This window comes from Pongo pygmaeus, chromosome 13, assembly GCF_028885625.2.
Source record: "Pongo pygmaeus isolate AG05252 chromosome 13, NHGRI_mPonPyg2-v2.0_pri, whole genome shotgun sequence".
NCBI lineage: Eukaryota > Metazoa > Chordata > Mammalia > Primates > Hominidae > Pongo > Pongo pygmaeus.
This window is the reverse complement of record NC_072386.2, coordinates 19,743,113-19,770,158: the sequence shown is the minus strand read 5'-3', so window position 1 is coordinate 19,770,158 and position 27,046 is coordinate 19,743,113. Positions and strand designations below refer to the sequence as shown.

Here is a 27,046-nt window from a genome sequence, read left to right as displayed (position 1 = left end):
TGCAGTCTAAATTTTGATAGCTACTGCCAAACTTTTTTATTGAAGTTGCTGATTTACACTCCTACCAGCAACATATGAAAGCACCTGTTTACCCAATGTATTATTTTTTACATTGGTATCTTGCTGTAATTTTAATATGCAGTTCTTTTGTGAGTCAAGTTGAGCACTTTTCATCTTTTTTTTGTTTGTTTGTTTTAGACAGCGTCTCACTCTGTCACCCAGGCTGGAGTGTAGTGATGGGATCTCAGCTCACTGCAACCTCCATCTCCTGGACTCACGAGCAATTCTCCTGCCTCAGCCTCCTGAGTAGCTGGAATTACAGGCATGTGCTACCACGCCCACCTAATGTTTGTATTTTCAGTAGAGACAGAGTTTCACCATGTTGTCCAGGCTGGTCTCAAACTCCTGACCTCAAGTGATCCGCCTGCCTCGGCCTCCCAAAGTGCTGGGATTACAGGCATGAGCCACCGCGCCCAGCCATACATTTAAAAGCCATTTCCTTTTCTATAAACTGTCCATTGATATCCTTTGCTTATTCAGATAAGCTGGGCATCTTTGTCTTAGGAACTATTTGTGCAATAAGGAAATTAACCCCTTATCTATAAAATGAGTTGCAAGTATATGTTATTTTTCCCGGTTTGTTGTCTTATGATTTTGTTAATTTTTTTTTTAATTTTTTATTTTTTGGATAAACATAAGCCTGGTATTTCCAGGCACCTGGTATTTCCAGGCAGTCTCCCGTGCAAGCCCTAACCCGGCTTAGTTTCCAAGATCAGATGCATTCAGGATGGTACGGTTAATTTTTTAATAGAGAATTAGTTGTACTCTTATGGCTTCTGGCTTTCGCACACATAGCGTATCACTTATTTATTGCTACATAAAGAATTACTCCAAAATTGAACGGCTTAGAGCAACAGCAGTCAGTGCATTATCATCTCTTATGGTTCTGGGGTTGACTGGGCTCAGCCAGTGATTCTCCTAAAGGCTCTTTCGTGCGGTTGTAGCTGTAGTCAGGTGGGAGCTGGCCTGGAGTCACCCGAAGGCTTCCTCACTCATACCTCTGGTCATTGACGCTGGCTGTCAGCTGGACCCCCGGCTGTGCTGTTGGCCTGAACACCTACACATGACCTCTCTGTGTGTCCTGGACTTCCTCACAGCCTGGAACCTGGGTTTCTACCCTGGGCCAACCCAAGAGACAGAAAGTGGGGGCTTTCAGTCTCTTAAGGCCTGAGCCTGTGGAAACAGGACCCTGAGCGTGTACAGAAAGCAGGGCTCCCATGAGGCCTTGGACAGGATACTGCCCCCTCTCTCCCGGGGCCCTGATTCCCCAGTGGCACGAGGCGCACACCCCCCCCACACACAAGGACACTGTGTAGGGTCACTGTCACTCCCCGAGCACGCACTGTCACCGCCCAGCCGCAACCCCGCCCTCCCTCACGCGAAGCCACACCCCCCGCGCACGCCGCGCGCGACGTCTGTCCCGCCCACTCCAGCGTGGTCCCGCCCCGGCCCAGCTACATTCGCGGGTCAGCTTCTGTCCTGCCAGGTCCGGGTCGGCGGCTGCACGGCGGATGAGACCGGTGCGACTCATGAAGGTGTTCGTCACCCGCAGGATACCCGCCGAGGGCAGGGTCGCGCTCGCCCGGGCGGCAGAGTAAGAGCCTCGCGCCCCTTGGGGGAGGGGCAGGGCGGTCCCAGGGACCGGAGAGCCGGGCGGGGCGTTTGGGCCTTGTGGCCGGCTGGGGCAGGCTTGGAGTTTTGAGGAGGCTCGGAGAAAGTTCTCTGGGGCCCAGTTCTCCTCTTAAGACGACGCTGGGACCTGCAGTTCCGGCTTTGGAGAGGGGAGATTGCCCCCGAGGCAAGGTCCAGGCTAATTCTCCACGCTCCCACAGGGCACGTGGGGTCAGGGACATGGCGGTCACTGACCAGGCCCCTTGGACGTTTGGCAGGGGCCTTTGATGACTCTTTTTCTTTATATTTACTTATCTTTATTTTTTTTTGAGACAGTCTCAGTCTGCTGCACAGGCTGGAGTGCAGTGGCTCGATCGATTGTGGCTCACTGCAGCCTCGACTTCTTGGGCCCAATCAGTTCTCCCACCTGAGCTTCCCGAGTAGCTGGGACTACAGGCGCAAACAGTCACCACCGGCTAATTTTCTGATCTTTTTTTTTTTTTGTAGAGACGGGGGTCTCACTCTGTTGTTGCTCGGGCTGGTCTCAAATTCCTGGGCTCAAGAGATCCTCCTGCCTCAGCCTCCCAAAGTGTTGGGATTACAGGTGCGAGTCACCATGACCGGCCTGAGGACCCTTTAAATTAATTGTTAAGACAGGGTCTCACTCTCACCCAGGCTGGAGTGCAGTGGCACAATTATACCTCACTGCAGCCTCAACCTCCTGGACTCAAGAGATACTTCCACCTCAGCCTCCCAAGTAGCTGGGACTACTACAGGCATGCACCACCATGCCTGGCTAATTTTTTATTTTTTGCAGAGATGAGGGTCTCACTGTGTTGCCCAGGCTGGTCTTGAACTCCTGTACGAAGGGATCCTCCCACCTCAGCCTCCCAAAGTGCTGGGATTACAGGCATGAACCACTGCACCTGGCCCACCCTTGCTAAATGGAACCCTTTTTGTGGGCCAACCTTGCCAGGTGCTTAATATACATAAACTTTTAATCCTGGCAGCACTGTGAAGTCAGTATTATAATTCCCATTGCACAGATTAAAAACTGGAGGCTGGATTTAGGGTTAAGTTTCTTCCCAAAGCCACGCAGCTCCCAGGTGGAGGAGCTGGGGCTTGTACTCAGAAGTGTCTGACTGCTATCTGATCACTGCATTTGATCAGGTTTGCGTTTCCAATGTTAAGATAGGAAGAGGATGCAACCCAGCCTCAGCAGCCAGTTCTAGGGGCATATGAGATTTTCAAATTTTGTTCACTGCAACAAAACCTTTGCCAAGGACCCAATTGTACTGAGCAGGAGAAGGTGGAAGGCAGCAACCGCGCCCATGGTAACAGTAGCTCACACTGTGCCCTGCTCATGGGGAGGTGGATGAAAGGTGGTCAGTGCCCCAGGCTCGGTCAGGAGGTGCGAGTAGCTCCTGTGTCCTGCCACATAGAGGCTCCACACGTGCTGGCTGTACTGAATTCCGTGGCAAGGGCCAGGAGGCACCGTGCATCACTGGGACAAATATCCGGTTCCTGTGAGCTGCCGTGGAAGCGTTGGGTGTCCTTGACCTTATCTTTCCTGGCCCAGTCCAACTATGAGAGTTTTCTATTTCATGGACTCCACGGACAGGAAGAGATGCAACAGGGCATGGAGTCCAGGCCCCGCACCTGAGGCACACCCTGCCCCCCCACAGGCCTTCCCTGCAGTTGGCCACCCAGCCCCTGTGAATGTGGGAAATCTCTTCTCTGTGCTGACCTGAGAGCCGTCCCCATGCCTCCCCACTTGCAGCTTAGGCTCTGCTCGGGGGCCCCTCAGCCCTTCACCTGTCACCTGCTGTCTCGGGACAGTTCTGAGACCACACCTGCCTGACCCTGCCTCCCCTCAGCCCGGAGCAGCCTGAGGCCAGGGTCATCAGAGGCCAGGATTCCCAGCTGGAAGGGGCGGGGACAGGTGTGCAGCTCCTGCTTCTTCTGAGGGCCTCCCTTTCCCCGCAGCTGTGAGGTGGAGCAGTGGGACTCGGATGAGCCCATCCCCGCCAAGGAGCTAGAGCGAGGTGTGGCGGGGGCCCACGGCCTGCTCTGCCTCCTCTCCGACTGCGTGGACAAGAGGATCCTGGATGCCGCAGGTGCACACTGGGTGGGCGGCGGACTCGAGGGTGGCTTGGCCCTGTGGGCCCCCAGCCTGTGCTGCTGGCTCCTGGGCTGCTCTGCAGTGCTGTCTGGGTTCTGAGGGCGTTTCCTGCAATACCAGGCCCGAGCGGGCAGATAGCTTGCTCTGGCACAGGCACTGCCCCTCCCTCCTGCTGTGAACCCCTTGGCGGCGGGCCCTGGGAAGGCAAAGACCGCGGTATGGAGACTGCGGGTGTGGGGAAGTGCATCCAAGGCCCTGGGTTCTCCAGCCCTGCCACAGCCTTGCTCTGTGACCTCCAGCAAGACCCTGCCCCTTCTGGGCGTGTGCATAGTATGAGGGAGGACCTAGCTCAGTGCCAAGCCCCAGCAGGATGTCTTTCCGCAACTGCAGCCACGGGTCTCAGCCCGTGGAAGGGTAAACCTCCCCCTGTGAGGCTGTTGTGACAGTTTTGAGAAAAGGTTCAGACGCAGAGGCTGCCAGATGGGAAGGACCCTTGTGAGTCAGTGCTGAGCCACCCCATGCCCTGGCCTTGGCCCGGAAGCTTTCTGGTGTCCTGCTTGCAGGAGAGGGTAGAGAGGGTCACGTCCCAGCCACCTTCTTGGCACTCTTGGAGGTGTCCATGGGGGAGGCCCCAGCGTGGCTGAAGAAGACCCGAGGCCTCGCTGGGTGGACAGTCCAGTGGGTAAGAGCGGGGCCTTGGTGGCAGAGGCCCTGAGGTGAACCCGGCTCTGCCTGTGACTGAGCCAGGCCACTTAACCTCCCTGAGCTGCAGTGTCTGAGGCTGTCAAAGGGAATTATTCAGAGTTTTAACTGAAGAACAGAGATGTCAGCCTCTTATTCTAAGAAAACAATAATAAGCGGTGTCCCCATGATAGTCCCCAGTGCTGTGGCTTTGAGTTCCTCGAGGAAAGATACTAACAATGCACTTTCTACACAACAGGGGCCAATCTCAAAGTCATCAGCACCATGTCTGCGGGCTTCGACCACTTGGCTTTGGATGAAATCAAGAAGCGGTAACTGCAGCTTGGGATCTGGAGGGGGCCTAGAGAGAGGGGTGGCTATAAGAGAAAGAAAGAAGAGCTGTTGGTTTGTTTTTACTTCATATCCCTCAGCCATTCGGGGAGAATGTGAGGTGGCTGATGATAGAATCTGTCCACATGTGCACAGGTCAGTTACAATAAACCCCAGCGGGCAGAAACAGTGGGTAACTTCTGTGTAGGTGGCACCTTTCACATTCATTATCTTTTTTGATCCCCACAGCAATACCTTGAAGTAGCAAAGGCAGGTATTATTCTTTCCGTTTCAGATGAGGAAATTCAGAAAGGTTAAGTTACTTGTTCAGTCCCTGAACCCTGATCTTCCATCTTCATATCCTTCCAAAGTGGGAGATAATCTAAATAGGAATGAGGACTGCCCGTTTTGAGTGCTCATGTATAGTTCTGAGCTTCCTGGCAGGCAGATCAAAGAGGGAGCAAAGTAACTCCATGGAAAAGAAATGTCCCAGCAGGAGACATTGGTAAATGTGGTTGAGGCTGATGTTACCACCAGATGTTTGATTCGTAGTGGGATCCGAGTTGGCTACACCCCAGATGTCCTGACAGATACCACCGCCGAACTCGCAGTCTCCCTGCTACTTACCACCTGCCGTCGGTTGCCAGAGGCCATCGAGGAAGTGAAGAAGTAAGTGAACGCAGACCAGGCGCGGTGGCTCACGCCTGTAATCCCAGCACTTTGGGAGGCCAAGGTGAGCGGATCATGAGGTTAGGAGTTCAAGACCAGTCTGGCCAACATAGTGAAACCCCGTCTCTAGTAAAAATACAAAAAAAAAATTAGCCGGGTGTGGTGGGGGGTCCCTGTAATCCCAACTACTTGGGAGGCTGAGGCAGGAGAATCATGTGAACCCAGGAGACAGAGGTTGCAGTGAGCTGAGATCACACCATTGCACTCCAGCCCAGGTGATGGTGTGAGACCCCGTCTCAAAAAAAAAAAAAAAAAAACATAAGTGAACGCCTGGCAGGAACGTTGGCTCTGCTCAGCACTGGATCCTGATCACTGTGCCAGTCCAGCCCATGCATAGTCCCTGACCCCAGGTGTGCCCCATTGAGTAAGGACTCAGCTAAAATAAAGCACAAAGCAGAGCTGCAATAAAGGCAGAAAGGGAAGTGGTGAGAGAAGAGGATGAGGGAGGACAAACAAGTTCTGCTGGTGGGTGAGGGCTGGCAGAGAGAGTGTGGATCAGGGAGGGCTTCACAGAATAAGTAGCAGGTGGGCGTCCGCTTGAGTCCTGAAAGCTGCAGGTCCACCATCCCTCAGATCCCAAAATCTAAAAAGCTCAGACAGCTGAAAGTTCTTTCATACTAACAGGAGACTGTTTAAGGCTTTTATTTCTCCCATTTAATGTGACTTTCCTAAGTTTTGCTGCAGATGTAACACTTTTAAAACAGGGTGCTGCCCAGACACTGCAGAGGGTGATGTGTGGAATCTACCACATGCACCATGCTGCCTTTCTAAAGGCCAAACAATTTTAAAATCTAGCCTGAAGGTTTCAGATGAGGGATTTCGACCTGTATATCAAGAGTTAGAGTTGGCCGGGCGCGGGGGCTCACACCTGTAATCCCAGCACTTTGGGAGGCCGAGACAGGCAGATTGTTTGAGCCTCAGGAGTTGGAGAATAGCTTGGGCAACATGGCAAAAGTCTGTCTCTACAAAAAATACAAAAATTAGGCAGGCGTGGTGTTACATGCCTGTAGTCCCAACTACTCGGGAGGCTGAGGTGGGAGGATTGCTTCAACCTGGGAGGCAGAGGCTGCAGTGAACCGAGATCATGTCACTGTGCTCCAATCTGGGTGACAGAGCAAGACCCTGTCTCAAAAAAAAAAAAAAAAAAAAAAAAAAAGTTGGGGGAAGCATTCCACTTGCAGATGGAGGGACTGGCCTGAGTCCAGCTGGGAGGCGTGCAAACGCAGGCTCTCACAGTGCGTGGTCAGCAGCGTGGGCCCCGGCACGGGGCATGGAGCAGAGTAGACAGTGCTGAGTCCTGCTCACCGTCCTGTCTGGGGAGTCAGCACATCTACTGGAGGTGGCTCAGGGCAGGCTCCGTCTCTTGCCCAGGGCAGCAGGGTGGGCCCTGTGGCTGTACTCTTTGTTGCTGCCCTAAAGTGCCAAGAGAACTTGTTTTGGAATCGTAAATCCTGAGTTTGCAGCCTGTTGCTCTCAACTCTCCCCTGGTTGTGTGACCTCAGGCAGGTCACCCTTTCCGGTTTGTTTTCCCATCTGCAAAATAGGATGAGAGCCAGTAAGGCCCCTTCCCACCCTCAAGTTCTGTGTCCCTGGTAGCTTTAAAGGTGGAGTCATTTCTGCTGCTCATCTGCAGTGCTGAGTGGCGGTGCCTCATCCCACTCTCAGTCCCTGACCCGGAGGGTGGGTTTATACCTTGGACCACAGTCAGAGGTGCTGGGTTCTCAGCGGCTCCTCTCTCTCCCCCAGTGGTGGCTGGACCTCGTGGAAGCCCCTCTGGCTGTGTGGCTATGGACTCACGCAGAGCACTGTCGGCATCATCGGGCTGGGGCGCATAGGTGAGGCTCCCACCTGCCCGCTTGCCCGCCCCAGCTCTCACAGCTTGGTTTGCATCCCTGGCATCACGTGTCTGAAGGCTGAGAAGACCCACATGCTGTCAGGGCACTTTGCTTGCAGCAGACATATCTCTAGTGAGGGATACAGCTTTGTAAAACACAGGCAAATACATAAATAAACCAAAGCAGGATTCCTTAAGAACTCACCAGGTGATAAAAGCAAGTTGCCTAAGGGTCAGGGGGCTTCATGATTCCAGCTCCATAAAGAACAGATGAAGACTACAAATGTTGTGTTGGGGCCGTTAGGAGTGGTTGCCGTGAGAGAGCCCATTCCCCCAACACCTCCGGCTTGCGTTCTGGAAGGTATGTGACTCACGAAGCCCTAACTCAGGGGCCAGAGGGCTCAGTGGGCAGAGTTGATCTGCAGTTCTGCAGATGAGGCAGAGCCACTTTTCTTCCAGTGGCCCTTATTTGGAGAAGCCTGGCAGAAGGGCTTGGGCCTAGCCAAGCAGGTATCTGTTGGTGGTTCTCTGTCATCCTGCCTGGTGCGGGGGTGCGGGTGAGGGTAGAGAGTGTGGAGAACCTGTCTAGCCAACAAACAGCCCGGCCTTTCACTAGAGAGTTGCTTGGAGGAACCAGCAGCTTTGGGGCATGTTCTGAGCCTGAAAATCCAACTGTACAAATCTGTCTCAGCAGCAGCTTACATGAAAATTGTAAGTTTGGGGTGAAGCTGGCAGTTTGGCAGTGCCACCAAAAAGTCAAATGGGGTCTGAGACTGCATTCACAGAAGCAGAGGGGACTGCTTGACCAGGCGTCTCCTTTGTGAAAACTCTCTCCAGTTCTCAGAGGTTAGGAAAAACCTGAATGGCTTTCCAGATGGCTTGGACCATGTGAGGACAGCATCAGCCAGTGACAGCCTCAGGGGAGCTGAGGTGCTGTCTCCAGATCCCTGGGGCAGTGTGGGCTGGCTGGGGGCTAGTTACAGTGGGGCAGCCAGCCCCCCACCCACTTTGGAGGAGACAGGAGCAGGCAACTCGGGCTGTGCTGATGAAAAGGATCTACCCTGAGGGCCGCTGTTCCGGAGATGCTGGGTGGTGCCCCTACCCTTTGCAGGACTGGGGACGAGACATGAACTCTCCTTGCTTTAGGCCAGGCCATTGCTCGGCGTCTGAAACCATTTGGTGTCCAGAGATTTCTGTACACAGGGCGCCAGCCCAGGCCTGAGGAAGCAGCGGAATTCCAGGCAGAGTTTGGTAAGTGAAGCCTTGATTTCCACAGGAGCTTATCTGTGCCCAGTTGAGAGGCTGCATTTTCTCTCAGTGGTGGCATTTTCAGGCAGAGGGCAGGAGCTCCAGGCATGTCCAGGGGCTGCTGTGTCTGGTAGATGTTTAATCTACCTGCCCCTGGACACAGGCCCACTCAGGGGGCACAGGGACTTACCCAGGTCCTCTCCGTGCCAGCAGAGCAGTCCAGGGCTCCGTCTTTCAGAGTCCTTTGTTACCATTCCCCATTGTGGGCCGAGCAGTGGGGATGGTGGTGGGTGTGAGGAAGGGCTGGGCACTTTCACTGTCTTTTCCTTCATAAACTGGCAAGCACTACCCTAGCCTTTGTGTGCGCCCCTTAGTCCAGGCAGATGCAGCCCCTGGCGGGTCCACAGCCTGGTGAGCAGAAGGCAGGCTGGATCTCAAGCATTCCCCACGCCCCTGGGCACTTTGGGCCCTGAAGGTAGTTAAAGCCAGAGTGGTCCAGATCCCACTGTGTGTGATTTGACTTTGTGCACCCATGAGAGTTGTCCAGGTAGAGACTCGGCCTTCAGGAAGCATCTTGGGAGTTTCTGTTAGGGAGTCGGGAGCAAGGGGCTGATCTCCCACCATCTGGTTGTCCCTAGCCTGGGACTCAGTGCCTGATGGAGTCCTGCCCTCCCTCAGTGTCTACCCCTGAGCTGGCTGCCCAGTCTGATTTCATCGTCGTGGCCTGCTCCTTAACGCCTGCAACTGAGGGACTCTGCAACAAGGACTTCTTCCAGAAGATGAAGGAAACAGCTGTGTTCATCAACATCAGCAGGTATCCTAGGGCCACCTTACCCAGCAAGCCTGGAGAGGAGCCGTCCCCACTGCTGCCATCTGGAGATTTTCTTCCCTGTGGGTTGTTGATGAGACCCCAGGCTGAGCTTGCTGGTTTCCATAAACCAGACAACCAACTCAGAAATTCGTGGGAATACACGAGAGCTTCGCACAGGGAAGAAGAGCCATTGGAGTGGGCCTGGCCTGTCTGCTTCTCAGCAGTGGCCCCCGCCCGGCAGGGCCTGGCACACAGCAGTGTGGCTTCAGGGAGTGTTCCCAGGGAGCCTCGGCAGGCCCATTGTCCTCCACCACAAAGGGCTGGACTTCGGGATCTGAAGGGCCCTCTGGAGGCCGCCTCCCACACTGCTGAGCCTGGCTTTGGCTGGCTGTGGTTCAGTGATACTTTGAACATTATGCTCCTGGGCAGACAGACCCTAAAACTCACGTGGTTGTAGCTCCTCACACTGTCCCTAGGGGTGCCTTCAGGCCACTGGGCATGTATGGGGGTCAGACCTTCCTTCTCTGCCACTCCAAGCCCTTCCTAGCTGGTGCCCCTTAAGCCAGTTTACATCAGTTTAGGGGAAGGGGGATTGGGTGAGGTCATCCCGAGGACTCATCCACCCCAAAAGTACCTGTAATTACCAACGTTTAGCTACAAAACAGGTGACCTGGGAATGGAAGAGTGAAACATGCAGGACCACAGGGCTCGCACTGCTGGCTGGCAGCAGTCACAGCTGCCGTGTACTGGGTGCCTGCGTGTACCCAGGACAGCCCAGGACCCTGTATTACTCATTAGTGCACAAGTATTACTTAGTGCACAATATACAGTCTCTAGAAGATGACTTCTTGCCTTCAGTCGTCGCTCCCTTTGATGGATGTGGTTAGGGGTGTGCTCATTCCTCTGCCCTGGTTTAGACAGGTACCTGATAGCACACTGTGGTGCTTCTCAGTGGGGGTCTGGGGGTCAACCAGATCAGAAACACTTGGATGGGGCCTAACACAGATGCCCTTCTGGGCCCTGTTCATGCAGTAGAGCATGTAAGAAAGCTTTAATCCTCCCAACATGCCTGGGAGTTAGGGGGTATTCTCCTTATCTCACAGAGTAGATAATTTGAGACACTTGCCCAAGGTCACACAGCTAGAAGGAGGCAGGGCTGGAGTTCTCTGAGTATATAAGACTTACAGACATACTGTAAGTATACCTAAGACTTAACTGCTTTAAAAGTCAGTGCCAAGTTCCAGTTGAGTGGAAAAATTCATTCTGTAGGTGGTTCTGCCTCAAAGGTGGCCTGGGAGGAGGGATCTTCGGGGTACCCATGTCACCACTGTCATTCCCAGGGGCGACGTCGTAAACCAGGACGACCTGTACCAGGCCTTGGCCAGTGGTAAGATTGCAGCTGCTGGACTGGATGTGACGAGCCCAGAACCACTGCCTACAAACCACCCTCTCCTGACCCTGAAGAACTGTGGTAAGAACTGCACTTTCTGATGCAAACTCCCTGCTGCCCTGCAGGACCAGTGTTTTTGAGGGGGTCCCGAGGGGCCGGGTGTGGAGCTAGTGTGAGCAGGTGCTGAACCCAAAGGGACACACCAGGGACCATAAATGTTTTATGTTGTTAGTGACATGGGTGTATGACAGGAGCAGTCCTCTTGCGCATGCTCTGCTGGGTCTCTGTCCCTAAAGGAACAGAATGTAGGTGAGTGGATTTGTTTAAAAAAAAGAAAAAAAAAGAGTGGGCCGGGCGTGGTGGCTCATGCCTGTAATCCCAGCACTTTGGGAGGCTGAGGTGGGTGGATCACGAGGTCAGGAGTTCGAGACCAACCTGGCCAATATGGTGAAACCCCATCTCTACTAAAAATACAAAAATTAGCTGGGTATGGTGGTGCATGCCTATAGTCCCAGCTGTTTGGGAGGCTGAGGCAGAAGAATCGCTTGAACCCAGGAGGCACAGGTTGCAGTGAGCCGAGATTGTGCCACTGCACTTCAGCCTGGGCGGCAGAGTGAGACTCCATCTCAAAAACAACAACAACAACAACAACAAAGTGGGCTGACTACATGTCTACATGTGTTATACCACAGTGACTCATGTGTAAAACCTGTTACTATAAATTGCTATTACCAGTTTAGGTGTGAAAAATTAAAAGTGTAATGACAATGCCAATATTTATAACTCGTGCCAGTTTTTCAAGCTGTTGTTTCACAACAAAGCCCCCTTCTCTCTTCTGCTTTGTGGGGCTGGGGCCAGGCCTCTGCACACCCCATTTCTGCTGTACCAGCTGCACTGGCAGGCCCTGTCAGTGTGGGTGTGGAAGGGCCTGCTCCCTCCTGCCCTCCCTTCCTGTCTTTGGGGGAATGGCAGCAGCACTTCTTCATCTAGCAGCAACAGTTCCTTCCCATAGTGGCTGCGGAATCCAGTTTGCAGTTTTTCCAACACTTGGTGAACCAGCCCCATTGAGCCCTGCTCAGAGACAAGAGCAACAGCCAGTCAGTGCCCATGCCACAGAAGTCTGAGTTGCAGCACCAGAAGTGCCTCTGGCAGTTGCTACCTCTGTGCTACCATAGTGCAGTGGTTCTCATAATTTTTTTTTTTTTTTTTTTTGAGACAGAGTCTCGCTCTGTCACCCAGGCTGGGGTGCAGTGGTGCAATCTGAACTCACTGCAACCCCTGCCTCCTGGGTTCAAGCGATTCTCCTGCCTCAGCTTCCCGAGTAGCTGGGATTACAGGCGTGCACCACCAGGCCCAACCAATTTTTGTATTTTTAGTAGAGATGGGGTTTGTCCATGTTGGCCAGGCTGGTCTCGAATTCCTGACCTCAGATGATCCAACTGCCTCAGCCTCCCAAAGTGCTGGGATTACAGGCATGAGTGTCCGGCCAATTCTCATACTTTTGTGTTCGTCAGAATCACCTGGAGGAGTGATTGATCAAACACAGGTTGCTAGCCCCATCCCGAGAGTTTCTATTTCATCAGGTCTGGGGTGGGGTCTGAGAGAGTGTGCTCCTCACGGCTCCCAGATGCCACTGATGCTGCTGGTCCTGGGACCACACTTTGTGGTTTGTTTGGGTTTTTGTCACCTGCTCAGTGAGTTAACAACTTGATGCGTAGTTAATGATTCTTTATATTAAGATCTGTTCAGGTAGCTGGTGGAGTTTATACCTCCAGACTGACAGAGTGATCAGGGCCTTAGGTTGTCTGGGCCAGTCTCTGCCCTTAATTTGGATTCTGGAATGGAAACCTAAACAAAAGGTCTTTAGCTGCCTTCCCGTGAATGCTCCCATTATTGCAGCCCTTGGAAACTCTCCCGTCCCTCCCCCCACCCCAGCCTGCAAGGAGCACTGGGTGTGATGTCAGGGCTCTCGCCCACCCCAGGTCCTGGAATTCAGCTCAGGGTCCCCGGACTGCTTCAAAAGGCAGTTCTTGGTCTGAGGAGAGGGCAGTCAGGGCATGAAGCTGCAGTCGCCACTGCTGCTTCTATAAAATCTAAGCACTGGGCTGCAGCCATGTCCTAGTACCGGCAGGAAGGGAAGGATCCAATCACTTGTGATGAAAAAAGACCATGCAGCTCCAAGCAACACAGCTGATGACCCCAGTGATCCCTATGGGGGGAGCATGGATTGAGGCTGCCAAATGGAGACATTAACTGGAACTGCCTGTGCCTTGGGGGAATGGCCAGCGGCCCCTGTGGGAAACAATTCAAGCTGGACTTTTCCTGCTTCCACTATAGTATGGAGAATGTCAAGGGATCAGACTGTGTAGACCAATTGGGGCCATGCAGGAATGCATGCAGAAATACCCGGATCTTTGTCCCCAAGAAGGTGAGGAAGAGGTAGAGGAAAAGCCCGCAGAACATGTAGAAGTGGCAGCTCCCACTGAGGCCACTGCAACCAAAGAGGGGGAGGGGTCAAGTTAATGAAGGCCAGAGGACTCCAGTCCTTCCACCCCTTCAGAGTGACAGGGACCTTTTGCAAAATGCCATTTAGTCACCCTCCAACAAAGTATCTTTCCCTCTGTTGTCCTGTAAACTGTAATGTACAAAATAACATATTTTGATGATCAGGGGTCTTGGCCTCTTGACATATAGGCTGAAAAAAATGGGGGTTGTTTATATGTGTCCTGTGTAAACCTGTCGGCAAATGTAGCCACCACTTTTGAATTCTCCTAGATGGCCCTGAATTTTGCCACTTTGAAATAATGTGCTATTCAATCTCAGCAACCAAAAACCATTATCCAGGAATGTTTCTTGTGAGTGAACGGATTTATTCTGATTCATTATATGTCTGAAATGTTGGGGTGGGGCTGATTAGGGTGGCTCACGCCTGTAATCCCAGCACTTCAGGAGGCGAAGGTGGGAGGATCACCTGAGATCAAGAGTTCGAATCTAGCCTGGGCAACATAGTGAAACCCCATCCCTATAAAAAATAAAAAATTAGCCATGTGTAGTGGTATGCACCTCTAGTCCTAGCTGCTCAGGAGGCTGAGGTGGGAGGATCGCTTGAGCCTAGGAGGTTGAGGCTGTAGTAAGCTGATTGTGCCATGGCACTCCAGCCTGGGCAACAAAGCAAGACCCTGTCTCAAAAACTCTTCTCTACTAGAAGAGGCCAAATAGTCAGATGCAAATTTCTCCAAACCCATCCTGACCTTGAGTATGTAAAGGGGTACTGTACTTCATTCCTGACATATTTTGGTTTCCATGTTGGCATTCAGCTCTGGGTTTTCTATTTGGATGGTGAAAATTTGGACCCTGCCAGTCACAGTCCCTTCCTAAGTGTAGGGAAAGGCTGGTTTTTGCTGTTCATTGTTATTCTGAAAGCTCTGGTTTGGGGTCCATGTTCATTCTGGCTCTCAGTTTGATCAGATGCAGTGTTCTTGAGAGGAGGGGACCTAATCGTTACCAGAGAGGAGAAGAAACTCTGTGAATTAAGTACTGAATTATGGCTGGGGGCAGTGGCTCACACCTGTAATCGCAGCCCTTTGGGAGGCCAAGACAGGAGAATCACTTGAGGCCAGGAGTTCAAGACCAGCCTGGGCAACAAAGACCCTATTACAATAATGATAAAATTTAAAGAATAAAATGTACTCAATTAAAAGGAAACATGATTTCTACCTGGAAAAAACCCAAAAGCAGTTTTATGGGGTTTATTTGGTAAAGATGATGTCTCACTATGTGGTCCAGGCTGGCCTCGAACTCTTGGGCTCAAGCTACCCTTGCATCTCAGCCTCCGGAGTAGCTGGGACTACAGGAATATGCCACTGCACCCAGCTGACAGTTCTTTGGAGGCAAGTAAGTTCACTTGCTCTGGGGTGGGATCAGAGATAACTGTGCTGTTCAGCATTTCATTTTGGAGTTATTTCTGTAGATCAGAAACCTTGTGGTCATGTAGCATCATTTTCAAGGGCACATGGTACAGGTGGCCAGTGCTAAACTCCTATGCGTTCACCATTTTTTTGTTTGAGACAGTCTTCCTCTGTCATCCAGGCTAGAGTGCAATGGTGCAATCTCAGCTTATTGCAACCTCTGCCTCCCAGGCCCAAACAATCCTCCTGCCTCAACCTCCCAAGTAGCGGGGACTATAGGTGTGGGCCACTACGCCTGGCTAAATTTTTTTATTTTTTGTAGAGATGGGGTTTTGCCATGTTGCCCAGGCTGGTCTCAAGCTCCTGAGCTCAAGTGATCTGCCTGCCTTGGCCTCCCAAAGTGCTGGGATTTACAGGCGTGAGCCACTGCGCCCAGCCCTAGAATACAAATCTTTCATCACATTGTGACTGGGTTTTAGTAACCTGGAGGCCCTTCACTCTGTTATCTGAACCTCAGCTCTGGGGGAGTGTCAAGCTTAGTGACGGTGGGAAAGAAGGCAAAGCATGGAACCATGAGGTAGTCTCTCTTTATTCTTGTTACGGGCAAACCCAAGCCATGAAAACAGCCCAGTTGAAGGCTGCTGAACCACCCTTCTTATCTCCCTCTTTCTCTCTCTCTCCTTTCCAGTGATCCTGCCCCACATTGGCAGTGCCACCCACAGAACCCGCAACACCATGTCCTTATTGGCAGCTAACAACTTGCTGGCTGGCCTGAGAGGGGAGCCGATGCCTAGTGAACTCAAGCTGTAGCCAAACAGTAGAGATGGAGGGCCAGGAAGCAAACCGTGCCCTGGTATTGTCAGACGCACCCAGGCTTGATTTGGATCCACAGGCAGAGCCAAGGGAAAGTGTGATTCTGTGAGGAAACAGTGATTCTGATATATGTACTTGTCACATTGGTGTTGGACACACTTGAGCCAAACGTATGGTAATTCTATTATTAAATAATTCTCTGAGAGACCGTCTTGGCCTGTAAATGGGGAAGCTAACAAGTGGATATGGCTGGGTGCGGTGACGTACCCCTGTAGTCCCAGCAACTCAGGAGGCTGAGCGGGAAGGTTCCTTTGAGGCCAGTTCAAGGCTGCAGTGTGCTATGATCACTGTTTAAATCGCCACTACGCTTAACCTGGGCAATGTAGCAAGACACCGTTTCAAAAAAAACTTAACTTAAAAAATACAAAGAGCATGTTTCAAAGTCACAGCATCCAATGATCGGCCTGGCTCTGCTTCCCACCCCAGCCCTCAGCCCTGGGCATTTTCCTTATTGGAACATGTCTAAACCACCTTACTCCTCATCTTCTCTGCCCAGATTCCTTCACTTGTCCCTCACCAAGGATGGGACAAGCAGAACCCAGTTGTGACCATGGCACTTGAATCTTGATACCTAGACCATCAGGAAAATTAAAGAGCACTTCCAGAAAAGGAGTTAACTGGAAGAAATGAGAACTAGGTAAGGACGTTAACACTCGTATTTTGGTCAGAACGATTAGAGGTAGGTGGGTTTAATTTTAAAATTAGTTTCAGCACCTACACATATTGTTCCCTTTGCCCATTCTGTCCCCCCAGCCCCTCCCTGCCCCCAGGTGGATTTTTTTAAACCACCTTACCCACTTCTCTCCAAGGTCAGGCCACAGCACTGCCATTGCCAATGCCTTGCTCTGTGCTCAAGGAATCAGCTTCCAGCTCTTCCCAGCAGCCAAGCCAAACTGGCAGATGGAGTTTCCAACTTGGGAGGCAGGTCCAGGGAGCAGCACAAGATTACGCAGGCCCTCAAAGAGCAACTGGGTAGACTGAAAAGCAAAATCTCATGCATGTGCGTAGCTCAAAGACAGAAAAGGAAGGCGGGGGAAGGCAGAAGGGAATGATTTGAGGGGAACGACCAATTAACTGTTAATAGAAGGTTTGGTTTAAAACAAAGTACTAGTCAAAGAAGGGCTGGCAAAGAGATATTACGCTCTTTGGTTTCAGCCTTAATAACGTAAAGAAAAAGAACACATATTTAGAGGCATGAATATGACAAATTTTTTATTTCAAAAATCTCAAGTTGTAACCAGCATAGCACCACTGACATGGATGCCTTGATAGAACTTTATCATCTGTTCACCAGAAAAGATTCTACATGATCACGCCAGACTATAATTAAGGCTAACCAATCAAAATTCAGGTACCCAAAACCAGTTATAATCCAGGTAGAAACTACAGATCATAGGAACCCTGGGACTGGTTTTCCAGGGAACCCTGGAATTATTTTTTAAGTGCTACAGCATGTACAAAGACACTGGCCCACAAGCTTGCTTCTCACATGTAGAAACTGACCGACTAAGAGGTAGATGAGAGATTCCAGGTTCCATCTAGCAGTGGAGAGGCAGGACTCCAGCATGTATCAGAGATAAGCCCCAAAAGCAAAGTCCACTTATGCTTCAGCAGAGGTAAGCGGGCAGGCTCCTGGCACCACCTCCTCCAAATGGAAGGGAAGGAGGGCTGCACCGCTCTGCCTGTGCCCTGGCTCCTCTCCCTGGGTCCAGGCGGGGCCTCTCGTTTTCTCCAGGCTAACCCACTGTGTCCCAAGGTTAATCTCACAAGACACTGGTCCCTACATCATGTAAAGGGTGGATGGGGAGCCTCCTAACACCATGTCAACATGACTGCTAACAAGGAGCCACACACACAACTGAATTTCACAGGACCTCATATCCTCCAATGGGCTCTTTCCCACATCTACTCGAAAGGAATCGTGGGTTTCCCTTTGGGCTTTCCTTCCTGGGAATCAGTCCATGGGAGATGCCAGGCCCCCCTGGAACATGAAATTATCCACACATGTGTAACTGCACACTCTAGATTAACAGGAAAGAAAATGCTCATTTTTGTTTCCAGCTACACGTACTTAGCTTTCTAAACACAAAAACCGAGTAATTTATCTGATTTATGCATGATGGTTTGGTATGTCTAAGAAAGCTATATAAAACATAAAATGAACTCATGTTCATGCATGAATTAAACTGACTTCATGAGTTCTAGGGAGACGCATTAACCTGTGCCGTTCCCCTGGACGCACACTTGGCCTCATACAGGTGCCACTAACAGCCCCGATGGCACAGTGTCAGAGGACAGCAAGGTGAGGCTGGGGAAGTGAGGCTGTAGGGCCCAGAGAGGCCCTGGGCAGTGACCCGAGTACCTCCAACAGTCTCAGATGCTACTTGATTACTTCTATGCTATGGGCTGCTAACTCTTACATAGCCTAGAAAATATTTACCCATGAACACTACCACGTTTGGATTTCAAACAATTTTAAACATTTGGTATCAGATTGGGGGAACAACAAATAAAATTTAGGGTCTGTACTGTTAAAGTATAGTATATAACAGTAATAAAACCCGTGTGGGACATTTTTGGTTAATCTGTCATCGAAAACGGTAATCTAAACCTGGGAGAGCTGCTATATGGGGAAGGGAGAGTGAAGAAATGGAGAACAGGCTTGTCCTCGGGTAGGATGTGTCAGCCTAGACTGGCCCTCAACATCTGGACGGAGCAACAGGTAAATGTGCCATGGAAGACCCCACAAAACATGACTCCACATCATCAGAACAAAGACAAACACAAGCTCTTTTCTGACTTCCTAACATGGAACTGTAACATCTGTAATACAAGTTGGTTAAAATACTGCTCAAACAGCACATAGGGAAACAATACCTTGTCACTCTCTACAAGTACATACTCCATTTACAATTTGGTTTTTAAACCAGAAAAAACTGTTAAAACATCTATCCAACAGTGATGTATTCAAAAGTATATACATCTATCTAATAGTCCAAGAGAATGCTCACTCTGGACCCAGTGTCAGCACCAAAGTGCAGTGTTTATGACTGCAAATCAGGTAAAAATAAAAAATACAGTACTTTCTGAGGCCTAGGACTAGCTCATGATACACTTTAAAGCATTTGTGGCAGACAGGTGTGTCCTCAAAGGCTTTCCTTTAAGACAGGCACCAAATCACCACTGGTTACACATAAGTGCATTTTGCATCACTATACAGGGATATAATATTCCCATCAGAAGGTATAGGAAATTTAAATGCTACACAGTTTTACAAAAATTGCTAAAAAATTTTTTTTGCACTTCAATTTTTAAATTTTTAAATGTGCCACTTTTAACATCAATTACAAACTACTTTCTGACTGCATTACTCAACCCTAAGGAAGCACCTGGTTTCAGGGATTGCATCCCTTTCCCAAGACGTGCACTTCACTCAGAAATGCAGCAGCACAAATACTACATGTTAGTTCTCCGGTTATTAGTTGCTAAACTGTTTAAGAGCCACTGGGCAGCTGGAAGCCTCGAACCCAAAGTCATTAACTGCTTACCAAAAGAAATTCAGTCCGACAACTGGCCTCAGCGTTGTCTTGTAAGGACAAACAGCTAGAGCAAAGTGCTGGGAAGATTGCTGCTCTGCCAGCGCAGGCAGGTAGTCTTTGAGTGCTTATACAGGTGGCTGGACTGACTAAACCTCTTGCCACACTTCAGGCAGGCGTAAGGCTTTTCACCTGTGTGAACACGGATGTGCTTCTTGCAATCTGTCAAAGTCAGAAAAGTTTTGCAGCAGATTTTGCAGGCATACTTGCGAGCTCCCTCTACAACCAAAACATTGTGCTCTGATAAGGCCTTCTTGCACTTTGACAGAACATCTGCAGATGCCCTGGTCAACTGTGGAGCGCCAGGCTGGGAAGGATGGCCATTTTCAAATGAGGACGTAGCTCCATTCATCATTAGCTGGGAACTGGTAGAGTTTTCTGGGATCTGTGAGCTCCTGACGGAAGTTACAACTGGCATTTTGGGAGCTATGCGGCGGTAGTAAGGAAAGTTACTGGCTCCTCCCCTTGGGGAACCTATCATTACCCTGGAGAAGGAGGAGTGGAGGCCCAAACCAGACCTGGAAAAGTCCATCCCAAACTGTTCTCCTCCTTGGTAGCCTGAAGTCTGCACACACGGCAGGCCCATCACCTCCTGCATAGGCCTGACGAAGTGGGAGTCTGCAGGTTCACTAAATGGGTTCTCTACATGGGAGCCAGGGGCAGAGGAGGGCCCACCTGCAGGCCCAGCCTCTGGACTCAACAGATAGGGGGCCTCACTCTCCAGCCTGCAGTCACTAGTGGTGTTTGGAATATTATCATCATTGTTCTGATTTGCAGTAAAGTTATTTCCTCTGCTCTTGTTAAGAAAATTCGAAATACTAAAAGTGGACTTATGCTCTAGGTTATTTGTGACTTCCAAAATATGGATATCACCTACCCTGTCTGTGCTAGACTGGGGATCTGAAAAACTCCGATCACTGCTTTCAGGGCTGAGGTCTATCTTCTCGGCACTGACCACAACTCCTTCCACTTCCACAGACTCGCTGCCTTCTGCTTGTGAGGTCACATCGCTCACTTCATCCTGAGGCTCAGGTGAGCTCAGGGGTTCAGATTTAACCACCACTCTCATGTGCTCCTTCTCACCAAGGCCAACCTCAGGATTTTCACACTGAAAACTACTTTTCTCAGTTGCAGCTTCCTGATCAAAACTAGTCTCAACCTGAGTTGCACGAGAGGCCATGGACAACTGTGCCATGTTGCCAGCACTGTTATCAGACTGGCTGGGCACCTGGGCATCTTCTTGAGTGCCAAAAGACTGATCAAACATGATCGCACTGTCTTCCTGGTTATCAGTCATTCCATCAGCTTTAGGATTATCCACAATTTTCAGAGAATCTGGTGAAAAGAACTCCTCCCGAGAATGAACCCCTGAAGGCCCATTCTCTGGTGTAACATCTGAAATGGCAGACTCATCCATGGAGGGTCGGAGGCGCTGCCTGGCCCGCTCCTCTGCAGACTGCTTGCGCTTATGAAGGCGTCTCATGGGGAAGGGCGTGCGCTGATCCAGGTTACTGCGCATGGAAGAGCTCATGGGGGCTGGCTGCTCCTCGCCATTCTGGCTGGAATTGAGGGCTGAGCTCACGATGCTTAGTCCCAGCTGCTGTAGCATAAAGGAGCGCTGCATGCGGGCGCTCTGCTCCTGAACGCGCTCACTGGGGGGAGACATGGGCAGCGTCCTTGTCGTTAAGTAATGTTTACATGCCTTAACAACAGAGTTCAAATGCAGGTGAGAGGCTGCCAATAAGACATCCATAACATTGCTCTCCCCCAGCATGAGGGTGGAAGTATACATCATGTCAATCAGTGCAGCAAAGGCCTCTGCTGTCACCACCTCGCTATCCAGCTGGATCATGTTCATGGTCTGATCTCCTTCTGCCACTGAGAACAGGGCTCGGAAATGCGTGCTGCATGCTGCCAGCACGGAGCGGTGGGCTTTAAAGTGTCTATTCCCCACTACAATGACACAATCACAGAGCTGACCATGAAGTCTCTGGTAGTTCAGCTGCTGGAAGATTTGTTCAAAGTGACCAGGAAAATCCATGATCCTACAGGAAAACAAAGAAATGTTAAGACCTAGAAAAGCTTCAAAGTCAGAACACAAAGGGTATGATGAAAAGAGTGGAATGGATGGCCAAGCTTGGACCTTTGAAGCCTGTGATATCTCTGATAATGGGCACACACACTAACAGCTTGTCATATAAGAAGCAAATGCCAATTCGGCCATCAGCCCAGGAGGCATGCACACATGTGGGCCTAGCTACCAACAGGCTCCCCTTTACTCTTCATATGAGCCATGTATAACACTAAGGGTCTAAGTTAGTAAAGACCAGTGTGTGAGTGATGGCATATCTATCCCATAGAAGTCTGTTAGAGTTCTGCATTCCCTAAGGATGATGAATGAATACCAAGAAATTCCAAAGTCTTAGGAACCCTAAATAAGTGAAAAGGGCAAATCAATATTAGTGTGGAAGATTTCCGGTTATAGATGGTAGCAGATTGCACACACGCATTTGCCCCCTACTCTTTCCTGAAACCCCACTAAAATGACATGAAGCCAGGCATGGAGGCTCATGCCTGTAATCCCAGTACTTTGGGAGGCTGAGACGGACAGATCACCTGAGGTCAGGAGTTCAAGACGAGCCTGACCAACATGGTGAAACCATCTCTACTAAAAATACAAAAAATTAGCCAGGCATGGTGGTACATGCTTGTAATCCCAGGTACTCGGGAGGCTGAGGAAGGGGAGGTTGCAGTGAGCTGAGATCGCGCCACTGCACTCCCAGCCTGGGTGACAGAGCGAGACTTCATCTCAAAGAAAAAAAAAAAAAAAAAACACTAAAGTTTTTGTTTAAACTTTAAAAGGTGTAAACCCACAAGGAAAAAGAGAATGAGAAGGCCTTCAATAGCATTTTGGAAGCTGGGGAGAGGTAAATGAGTGCTAACTGACTCAGCACACCCCAAAAGCAAAAATCCTAAACTGGGCAGCAGATAAAACAACCTAACATATATAAATCTCATTCCCAAAGGCCATGGAACTGGTTGCCCTTGCCAGGGGAAATGGAATGAAGGTGTGGCTAAGGCAGGAGGCCTGGCTGAAAATCTATCCAATTAAAAACAAAACAAAACAAACAAAAAAAACCACCAGGATGTGGTGGCTCATGCCTGTAATCCTATAGCACTTTTGGAGGCTGAGGTGGGAGGATTGCCTGAGCTTAGGAGTTTGAGACAAGCCTGGGCAACAACGTGAAACCCTGTCTCTACCAAAAATACAAAAAATTAGCTGAGGCGTGCTGGTATGTGCCTCTGGTCTCAGCTACTCAGGAGGGTGAAGGGGGAGGATCACTTGAGCCTGGGAGGCAGAGGTTGCAGTGAGCAGAGATCGCACTGCTGCGCTCCAACCTGGGTAACAGAGTGAAACCTGTCTCAAAAAAAAATTAGCCGAGCATGGTGGCATGCACCTGTGGTCCCAGCTACTTGGGAGGCTAAGATGGGAGGATCACTTGAGCCTGGGAAGTCAAGCCTTCTGTGAACTGTCACTGGGCCACTGCACTCCAGCCTAAGCAACACAGCAAGGCTCTATCTCAGAAAATAAAATAAAAATAAGTGAATGAATAAGAGAAGGAATTAATCAGGTCCGATATCTTGACTACAGAAAGAGAAAAGGAAGAATACAGAGGGTGAAAATGATGTAAGAAATGGTGTTTTGTTTTGTTTTTGAGACAGAGTTTCGCTCTGTTCCCCCAGGCTGGCGCAATGTCGGCTCACTGCAACCTCCGCCTCCCGGGTTCAAGTGAGTCTCCTGCCTCAGCCTCCCGACTAGCTGGGATTATAGGTGCACGCCACCACACCCGGCTAATTTTTGTATTTTTAGTAGAGACGGGGGTTTTACCATGTTGGTCAGGCTGGTTGCGAACTTCTGACCTCAGGTGATCTGCCCGCCCTGGCCTCCCAAAGTGCTGGGATTACAAGCATGAGCCACTGCGCCCGGCCAAGAAACGGTATTTTTTAAATTTTGAGAACTGAAGAAATTTGCTTATTAAGACTAACAAGGCCCAACAAGTACTCAAAATATGAAGATACAAATCCCCACACTAGGCTGATATCAGGAATAAAATTGGCATTCGTCTTTGCCACAGCAGCACTAAAAGCTAGAAGATGACAGTTCCTTCAAAATTATCCAAGAAAATAATTTCCAACTTAGAATTCCACACCCAGCTAAACTATTAATCAATTAGGATAAACTAAGGCATTTTCAGATAAGAACCCAAAGGTCTATCCTTTCTCAGGAGGCGACTAAGATTGTAGGAAACAGGAGACCCACCAGAGAAGACAGGCAAAGGGAATCCCAAGGATGATGATGAAGCTCCAGATGACAACTAGGCAGCAGGCCTGGAGAGCAAAAGCAGTTAGACTGGAGCAGGAAGGACTCCAAGGAGTGGGTCTCCAAGGGGGGTGGAAAAAAAGGAACATCTGGATAGATAACCTGATGTGATTGGGAGTGCTTAGAATTTACCAGTTCTATCCAAGTGTGAAAATAGGTCATTAAAAAAAAAACAAGTTTTTAAATGGATCAATGATTAACTCCAGGAAAAAAAAAAGGTTGTTTACTTATAGGACACAATATGTAGTTCATTTGTGACAATATTTACACAGTCATAAAATATGTACACTAAACCGAATGTGAGATATTGGGAGGATGAGAGAAAGCAACTTTGCATGGGGGGAGAGGGTAGAGGAGATGAGGTATAATAAAGTTAAATCTTCACTTTCCTTATTAATCTAGAAATACAGTCTGAAATAGGTTATCTCAAAAAATAGTAATTTGGCACGTTATTTAGAAGTACAGAAGTTGGTTGAGCATGGTGGCTCACGCCTGTAATCCCAGCGCTTTGGGAGACCGAGGTAGGTGGGTCCCTTGAGCCCCCAGGAGTTCAAGACCAGCCTGGGCAACATGGCGCAAAACCCCATCTCTTACTAAAAATACAAAAACAATTAGCCAGGCATGGTGGTATGTGCCTGCAGTCCCAGCTACTTGGGAGGCTGAGGGAGATCACTTGAGCCCGGAGTCGGAAGTTGCAGTGAGCAGAGATCACATCACTACACTCTAATCTGGGAGACAGAGTGAGACCCTGTCAAAAAAAAAGAAAAAAAAAGAAATATGGAAGTCAATAGTGGAATAGCTGAAATAACTGAAAGTGGCTGCCTCTGAGGAGTGGGTAATTGATGGGGAAAAGGATGGGACAGGGGACTGCTGTTTTGTTCTTATTTTTGTTTCTTTTTACCTATAAGCCTTATGGAACTATAGGCTGGGTGTGGTAGCTCATGGCTGTAATCCTAACCCTTTGGGAGACTGAGGCGGGCAGACTGCTTGAGCTCAGGAGTTCGAGACCACCTTAGGCAACATGGCAAAACCCCATCTCAACTAAAAATACAAAAAGTAGCCAGCCATGGTGGCGAGTGCCCGCCATGTAGTCCCAGTGTACTTGGGAGGCTAAGGTGGGAGGATTGCTTCAGCCCAGGGGGCAGAGGTTATAGAGAGCGAAGATTGATGCACTGCACTGCAATCTGGGCGACAGAGCAAGTCTCTGTCTCAAATAAATAAATACATAAAAATGTATACACATATATTTATAAAATTAAATTTAAAAAAGGTAGATCTGTGATATTCTACAGGGATACACCTGAGATCTTTGCAAATCTCCAAAATTCACAAATCCCATCATGGCATTTCATAAGAAGGCAGCATGGGTGCCAAGTGGCTCCCCAGGCCCAACCACTTGCTCTGATGTCCCAGCCGTACAGCCTTACAGGCCAAAGTTGGTCAGGATCCTGGGAAATAACTGAAATGGCAAACTAAGTCCACAAAACTCAAGGGTCTACTGTGGCAACTGAGACTATTATGCTATTCAGCTATACTTGGAAAGTTAACTATCGGAAAAGCAAATGCCTCAAAGCAGCAGACACGTGTTGGCCATATTGTTTTGCCTATGTTTGTTGAGCTCTGATGAATTTTCAACAAAATAGATCACTGAACACATACTTTCCCACTGAGGTGTCTGCTCTTTGCTATCATGTATGAGAGATCAGATCTCCAAAGATGCAGCCACTGCCACATCCCTTCTTGCTTTACCAAGCTTTCCTGCAGAAAGCAGAGAGCCAGCAGTGGCAGGCAGCAGCACACACATCCCGGGTCCCCACCCAACTCATTCAGGGCCCACAGAGCTTAAGGCTTTGGGGAGATTAAACGAAATGCAATTACTGCTCATTAAGTCTATAGCCCTGCCTTAGAAAGTATACTCATATACGAATAAGTGCCAAGTTCCAGAGGGGTGATTATTTTGTAGCAGTAACAGGGAAGAAACATTCTGGTTCGAGGAATAAAATAAACAGGGAATTGTGGTGGGAAGTTGTACAAGCCTCAGAGTTGCTCTTCTAAGCGACCATGGAAGCTTGGGCCCAACAGGCAAAAACAAGGAACACCAGACACTCAGCGTTATTGCTTTCTCTCCTACAGTGGGGAATAGACCCAGTGTATTAGTCTGTTTTCAACTGCTATAAAGAAATACTCAAGACTGGGTGATTTATAAAGGAAAGAGGTTTAATTGACTCACAGTTCTGCATGGCTGAGGTGGCCTCAGGAAACTTACAATCATGGTGGAAGGCAAAGGGAAAGCAAGGACCTTCTTCACATGGTGGCAGAAGAGTGTGAGTGTGTGAAGGAGAAACTGTCACTTATAAAACCACCAGATGTTGTGAGAACTCACTCTCAGGAGAACAGCATGGGGGAAACCACCCCCAGGATCCAATCACCTCTTTCCCTCCATGTGGGGATTCAATTTGAGATGAGATTTGGGTTGGGACAGAGCCAAGCCGTGCCACCCAGCATTGTAGTAACAGTCTCACTGGTGATAGTAACAGAGGTAATGGCAGTGGTAATAAAATATATATTTTTTACTGTGCTTTTTTTTTTTTGAGACAGGGTTTCACCCTGTTGCCCAGGCTAGAGTACAGTGGCATGATCATAGCTCACTGCAGCCTTGAACTCCTGGCTTCAAGCAATCCTCCTGCCAGCCTGGGATTACAGGTATAATAACAGTAATTACTGAGAACCTGACAGTCATTATACTAAGTACTTTTAATTTACATTATTTCTAATCTTCAAAACAACAGTGGCAGGTGGGAATTATTTTCCTGACTTAATAGATGAGGGGGGCCATAAAAGACTGACTTCACAAATAAATAGTATTTCAACTAGGCATACTGATTTAAAAGGACAATAATACTCTGCTCAATGCTTCTTTTTTTTTTTTTTTTTTTTTTTTTTTTTAAATAAGCAACAGAACTTATATGAGAAAACTAGCTTACTTAAAAATTACGGGGCTGGGCATGGTGGCTCACATCTGTAATTCCCAGTACTTTGGAAGGCCAAGATGGGAAGATTACCTTAGCCTAGGAGTTCGAGACCAGCCTAGGCAATATGGCAAGCCCTCATCTCTAAAAAAACAATTTTTTAAAATTGTGGTCCCAGAAACACCATTTTGAGGAAATTTTCCAAGAGCCAGGGGATCTCTGAAAAGAGGCTACTGAGGTAGCTAAACACAACCCCAACAAAAATAAAAGGTTTAAGTAATATTGGAAGACAGGCAAACAGTACCTACAATCTTTTAACTTCCCATCAGCCTAGAGATCCTCGGCTCTACACTAGATCCCCCATCATAGGCCTTGAGACCAACTCAAGTTCTCCACACTCCTCTCAAAACACTTTAGGGATGCTTGGAACTTCCTGTTATACCTTGTTGGCAGACCATCTTCAGGCAATACAGAGGCTAATGTCTGCATCATAACTATGATTC

At 49.4% G+C, this 27,046-nt stretch overlaps 2 protein-coding genes and 1 pseudogene across 4 annotated transcripts in view; 2 read left to right on the top strand and 1 right to left on the bottom strand.

Moving 5' to 3' along the window:
- The first annotated feature begins 1,460 nt into the window (after nucleotides 1-1,460).
- Nucleotides 1,461-15,742, top strand: GRHPR (glyoxylate and hydroxypyruvate reductase). The gene is made up of 9 exons (XM_054500277.2): nucleotides 1,461-1,654; nucleotides 3,658-3,788; nucleotides 4,734-4,806; nucleotides 5,357-5,473; nucleotides 7,280-7,368; nucleotides 8,514-8,618; nucleotides 9,294-9,429; nucleotides 10,767-10,897; nucleotides 15,413-15,742. Exons 1-9 carry the CDS (start codon nucleotides 1,572-1,574, stop codon nucleotides 15,532-15,534), a joined length of 987 nt encoding a protein of 328 aa, XP_054356252.1. The 5' UTR covers nucleotides 1,461-1,571; the 3' UTR covers nucleotides 15,535-15,742.
- LOC129043593 (mitochondrial intermembrane space import and assembly protein 40-like) lies at nucleotides 12,930-15,479 on the top strand (annotated as a pseudogene).
- Nucleotides 15,743-16,796: 1,054 nt separating the features above from the next.
- ZBTB5 (zinc finger and BTB domain containing 5) overlaps nucleotides 16,797-27,046 on the bottom strand; it is a 31,083-nt gene continuing 20,833 nt past the window's right edge. For all 3 annotated transcript variants that reach the window (XM_063650450.1, XM_054500259.2, XM_054500260.2), the window contains exon 2: nucleotides 16,797-21,238. In XM_063650450.1, coding sequence (XP_063506520.1) covers nucleotides 19,201-21,234 — 2,034 coding nt within the window. In that variant the 5' untranslated portion in view covers nucleotides 21,235-21,238 and the 3' untranslated portion in view covers nucleotides 16,797-19,200. The remainder of the gene's footprint in view (nucleotides 21,239-27,046) is intronic.

Excerpts from the sequence above, each read along its gene's own strand:
- GRHPR (XM_054500277.2), top strand. The coding sequence starts at position 1,572 with ATGAGACCGGTGCGACTCATGAAGGTGTTCGTCACCCGCAGGATACCC. Across the intron at positions 5,474-7,279 it reads GCCATCGAGGAAGTGAAGAA|TGGTGGCTGGACCTCGTGGA; the intron begins GTAAGTGAACGC and ends TCTCTCCCCCAG. Across the intron at positions 9,430-10,766 it reads GTGTTCATCAACATCAGCAG|GGGCGACGTCGTAAACCAGG; the intron begins GTATCCTAGGGC and ends TGTCATTCCCAG.